The 6,000-nt window shown below is 40.1% G+C and overlaps 1 protein-coding gene across 1 annotated transcript in view; it reads right to left on the bottom strand.

Annotated features, from left to right (window-relative positions):
* Positions 1–538: 538 nt before the first annotated feature.
* LOC104006505 (uncharacterized) overlaps positions 539–6,000 on the bottom strand; it is a 243,330-nt gene continuing 237,868 nt past the window's right edge. The window contains exon 4 of the mRNA XM_063810510.1: positions 539–770. Coding sequence (XP_063666580.1) covers positions 740–770 — 31 coding nt within the window. The 3' untranslated portion in view covers positions 539–739. The remainder of the gene's footprint in view (positions 771–6,000) is intronic.

Raw genomic sequence — 6,000 nt, 5'->3', positions numbered from 1 at the left:
AACTCTATGTGCCTCCTAGGCTTCCTGGTGAGCTCTGTGTAGAAAAAGAAATGTGAACTGAAGATCTCATATAAGAAGTAAATGATGGTTTGACTGGCTTGGCCACTGCTCCAATTGCTGGTATGGGTCTGAGGGTTTGATTGAGGGAGCCCAGGGCTTACATAGCTAAGGGACAAACAAGCCAGCTTATGCTCTGCAGGAAAAATGTGGAAAAATCAAGGCCAAAGGGTTAGAGGTAGGATAGAAGTTGAAGGTGCAGAGACAAGTGGTGAGAGTCTGATAGAAGCAGAGATCAAGGCAAGGTCAGGGCAGGAACAACACTGAAGGCAGTGACCACAAACAGCCTTGAAGCATTGGTAAATCTTTCCCATGTTCGGATTGCTCAGTCTTTCAAGTATAGTGTATGTAATGTGGGTTGTATGTGGTGGAGTGGACAAGTACCTAGGATGGAGAGCCACAAAAATTATCCATGCATTCTATATGGAATTCTTCTTCTTGTTTTTATATTATTTTAGGGTGACTCTCCCCAGTGCCAATAACCAACACCTCCATTCTTCTTTGCAGAGAAAGCACTTTATCCTTTTCCTTTCTGTGAGGTTACTCCTACTGGACCTCTTCCTGATGCATACATGCTATTGCACTTCCATGTTACACATTTTCTTACCTTCCATTTTCTGCCATGTTTTCTATTATCTGTATTATTCCAAGTGCGATTTACATTTTTTACTGAGTACTGTAGTCATTCATCTGTCTCCTTTTCATAAAAATCCCTAAAAAAAAGTTGTAATAAATAAAATATATTTTAATAAATAAAATAAAAAATAAACAAAGTATTATTGCCTGTAAAGACAGAAAAACTTAGAACATCAGCATTCAGATAGTCCTGTAGCCATGGTGCCCAATGGAAACCTGTCCTCTTATACAAACATTCCCTTTTAATATTATACAAAAAATCTGGTGTATTAAAAGTCCCCGTGGAAAAACAAAGTAAGCACTACTACAAACTTGCTTTGCAATACCTAGGCAAGGGACATTGTGACTCAACTTTGAATTATAAAACACTGAAGGACAAAAATTGTTGGACCTGCTGTTGCACTTAAAATAAAATAAATGCAATTCTCAAGCTAAAAATCAGAAAGCTGTAAGCCAAAAGTGGGCCTGGCTTGAGGTGGTGTTATGCCCAGGCCGTTAGTTCCCCAAAGAAGACCACCAGAGTCCAGAGTCAAAGCCAAGCGGCAAGGATCTTTACTACAAGTTCGAACCTGGTCCCTCCATTCCACAGCATACAAGAGGGCCCTGAACAATGCGAGTGTTTGCTTTTTATAGCCTGAAAGTTACAGGGGAACAAAGGAATTCTTTTGGTTCCCGCTCTTTCAGTAAAACTTTGAACGGCTGTCCCCTTATTGGAGACTTTCCTGGTGGTGTTTGTACTGGGCTCAGGAAGTTTGAGAGATATATGGTGATATGTGGTGGGATGGGAGGATGGGATGTGTTTGTACTGGGCTTGTTTGTTTTGAGCTCGGGGCTGAGGAATGTGCCCGGCTCCTTTCAGTGGGAACCCCCTCAGACTATTTCTCCTCATTCTTCACCCCTTGTAGGAAAGAGCCACACTTGGGGCTATGTGTTCTTGGCCAAAGTACTTGCACTCTGCCTAGAGCAAAACACATTTTCTTCGAATAAGTGTGCCCTAAAGGGAATATCATGGAGGCAGAGGAACACTCTATCAAAACTTCTACTCCCTCTTTGCAAACTTCTTCAGAGAATCAGAGAGGTGTCAAGACTCAGGGGTCTTCAACCAGGTTGGTTTCAGCAAACCTCTCAATCAACTCTAAATTGCATTTGGGGTAGAAAACCAGGGGGTGGTATTTTTTTCTCCCTACAGCTCTGGGGCTTGCTTTGATTGAATATCTTGACTCACTAAGGCAGGTCAGACTCCAAGCTTCTTTAGGGTTAAAATGTGCCTGTGAACAGGTTGCCAGCATTCTGAGCCTGATTTTTCTTCTTCTTTTGAATTCAGAACACCTCCTGAGGTTTCTTCACTACATCCTCACACAGTCCCCTTAGCGGACTCATGGTTGGTCTGGTTAAAAGCTAGTCTGAACACTATCTTCGCTATCTGCTGTGGGCTGACAGACTCTAACTTTGTTGTGTTTCCAGATCTTTGTCTCTTACTGTTTGGAAATGGGAATATACAGCTGCAATGTGGCAATCAAAGTGGGGGAGGTGATCCTTTACATTCTAACACACAGAGACTTCCTAGTCAAGGTTACTTATAAATCAAATGGATGTCATTTCATAAACACCCCCAAACAACTGTATTTCATTATGAAAATGTGAAGCGTGCTGTTAATTGGTATCTAAGGACTAAAATCAATTTAACTTACAGACACTCAGCTGCTACAACAGTTGTGAACATGTCTGAATGTTAATAAACACTGATTAGTATTAATACCATACAAGATTTTAAAAGTGGCTGGCATGAAATTCTCAATCTAATGGACAGGGAAGCCTGTTGACAAAGATTTATTCTCTTTAGTCTCTTGTAGACAGAAATTTTCATAGGCTTGACAGCATCACCATCAGTTTCACAAGCGTACTATGGCACTTGGTTTTTTAGAGACTATAACAATCTCATGAAAAGAAAGAGGGTTGAAACTCATTTGTCACTCAGACACAACACTGAAATGACACAGAGCAAACTGAGGAGCAGCAAGTGAAATGTGAAAATGAAGAGGAAAGAGAAAGTGAAGATGCACAGGCCATAATAATACAGAACAGCGGTACAGATGAGGGACTGTTCCCCAGAGAAGTTGACAGTAGCCATGACCTCTAAAACAAGTGATAATGCAGAGACACAGCTTACTTTTGTTACCTTTCAACACAATGTAAAGGAGCAAAATGAAAGGAAGAAAAATATATTGATTGGAATTGCAGAGATCGTCTGATTTTAGCAAGTTTCATGTGAACTCTGATTCTCTTTTCTCGCTCACCATTATTTGCCTTGACTGTTCTGTATATAAAATGTCTCCACACTCAGAGTGGAGAGGTAAGGTCAGGATTAATATGATTCAGTGGGTTTTACTTGAATAATATCTCTGTTCTAGGATAGTCATATTTTAACTGAACACAGTTAAACACAAAAATATTTCAAAACCACTTCAACTTCCACCAGTCTCCACTGTAGGAAAAAGTATACAAAGAGGCTCAACAAATGTTTCACCTAAAAAAACAGGTGAAAAGAGAACACTACCTTTAAAAATGCAATCAAATTTAAATGACAGTCCATGAAAAATTTTTGTTTTGGAAATTGGCAATCAAATTCTAAAACTTAGATGGAAAGGCAAAGAGCCAAGCATAGCTAAGGCAATCTTAAAGAAAAACAAAGCTGCTGGACTTGTATTATCAGATACCAAGAGCTGTAATAATTAAGACAGTATGGTAGTGGCATAAGGATTGACAAATAGAGCAATGGAAGAGAAAAAAAAGTCCAGAAATAGGCCTAAACATATATGGTTACCTGATTTATGACAAAGATGACATTGCAGTGCAGTGGGGAAAGAATAATCTTCTTAATAATTGGTGTTGGATCAAGTAGATACCCAGATGGGAAAAATAAATTTGTGCCCCACCTCTCACCATACAAAAAAATAAATTCTAAATGGGTTGCAGATCCAAATGTGAAAGGTAAAACAAAGTTTCTAGAAGAAAATGTAGGAGAATTTCTTCATGACTGTGACATGGGCAAAATTTCTTAACCATATAAAGAAAAAGATTGATAAATTGAACTTCAAGCACTGTGTATTAAAGGACACCACTAAATGGGTAAAACTACCACCCATGGTATAGGGAAGATATTTGTAATACAGATAACCAACCAAGGACTTAAAGCCAGATTATGTAAAGAATAATGCAAATTGGGAAAAACCCTAATATTTTATGGTGTTTTCTCTGCTCTCACACCACAATAATCATCAACATAGAAGACTTCTGGGACCAAATGTGTGTGTGAGAAGGCTCTCCCCACCACCAAGTGGGCAATCAGTTCCCCAGTGGACAGCACTGGGTGTCCCCCCATTCAGTTCCGACACTATCTACCTGGAGATAGCATCAGATCTCACAGGTTGAAGGCTCAGTCCCCAAGAATATCCACTTTCAGATACCAGTCTCAAGTCCTGGCCTCTGGAACTTCTGACCAACAAGCTTCAAGTTAAGCTTCCCATGACCCTCTCTTTGGGTTTGATTAATTTGCTGGAGTGGCTCACAGAACTCAAGGAAACACTTACATTTACTGGTTTATTATAAAGGATATTACAAAGGATACAGATGAAGAGATACATAAGGAGAGGAGGGGAAGGTGTGTGGAGCTTCCATGCCCTCCCTGGGAGCACCACCCTCTAGGAACCTCCATGTATTCAGCTATCCGGAAGCTCACCAAACCCTGTCCTTTTGGGTTTTTATGGAGGCTTCATTACATAGGCATGATTGACAACTTCATAGACATGTGACTGGACAAGAGTATGATCTCATACTAGAAGACTGTGTGGGGAAACCCAGCAAGACCTGTCTGTTCAGATTCTTCTTGTCCATTCTGTGCAGCATTCCTTCCTCCAGAGTATGGGGTGGGACCCTCTCTGGAATAAGGGTCTTTTGACCCACAATTAGATTAGAGTCCTGTTTTGAGCAGGTAAAAGGAGGCCAGGATAAAATTAGAGAGAGAGAGATTCTGTTTCCTGGGGCCTGCTCCTGAAGCCTAAAACACCCCAAAATTATAACAAAAGATTGTAACAAAGGCTATGGGATTTATGAGACTATAACAAAGGCTAAAGGAGTGATGAGCCAGGAACTGTGGACAAAATACATATAATATATATATATTATATATTATACATATTTTATATAATACATTATATAATTAATATATAATCAACTGTATATTACATATTTATATAATATATAATTTATAGATAATATATAAATTAATGTATATATAGATTTTTTCTTATTCATTTGTGTGATAGGAATGTATAGATGTATATATGAAAAAGACAAATAACCTAATACAAAAATAAGGTTTTACTTGGACAGAGAATATCCAAGTGGCCAACGAACATATGAGAATGAGCTCAACTTCATCATAAGCAAATGCCACACTGAAGAAAATAAAATATACTTATCAAAAGTAAAAGTTGGGTATTATCACCTTCTGGTACACCTAATAATTGGATGTTCTTTCTTCTAGGTCTTTCTGTTAGTACATATGGCCAACTGGCCTACTCTAGGGGGCAGTATGTACACAGGTAAGGAAAGGTGCACTTTTCTCCTTCTTGGCTTATGTGTATAACCATTTTTCCCAAGACAGGAATAATACAGGGCGATCATAGGAAAATAGAAAATTCCGGGCAGCAGTTTCACATGACTAGCAAAAGCAAACTGCTGAAATAACTGCAGAATCTAGGGGCCGAGAAGATCCTGAAAAACCAAGGTGTAGGCCAAGCTGGCTAAGACTGACTGGACCCACCATGGCACTAGATTTGACCGAGGATTCACCTAGGACTGCATTATGTGCTCATTAGCATACTAAACCCACACCCATCAGTACCATGACAGTTCTGGGAACACTCATTTTTGTTGTAAAAATGAGTGGCACGCCAGGTGCGGTGGCTCACACTTGTAACCCCAGCACTTTGGGAGGCCGAGGCGGGCAGATCACCTGAGGTCGGGAGTTTGAGACCAGCCTGACCAACATGGAGAAACCCCGTCTCTACTAAAAATACAAAATTAGCCAGGCGTGGTGGCACATGCCTGTAATCCCAGCTACTAGGGAGGCTGAGGCAGGAGAATCACTTGAACCTGGGAAGCAGAGGTTGCGGTGAGCCGAGATTGCGCCATTGCACTCCAGCCTGGGCAACAAGAGCGAAACTCCGTCTTAAAAAAAAAAAAAAAATGAGTGGCATCACAGTTCCCAGAAATCTCCATCTTTTTCCAGGAATATTCATGAAT

The sequence above is a fragment of the Pan troglodytes genome, chromosome 4 (genome assembly GCF_028858775.2).
Source record: "Pan troglodytes isolate AG18354 chromosome 4, NHGRI_mPanTro3-v2.0_pri, whole genome shotgun sequence".
Classification (NCBI taxonomy): domain Eukaryota; kingdom Metazoa; phylum Chordata; class Mammalia; order Primates; family Hominidae; genus Pan; species Pan troglodytes.
The sequence above is the reverse complement of the archived record's forward strand: the minus strand, read 5'-3'. Positions and strand labels throughout refer to the sequence as shown.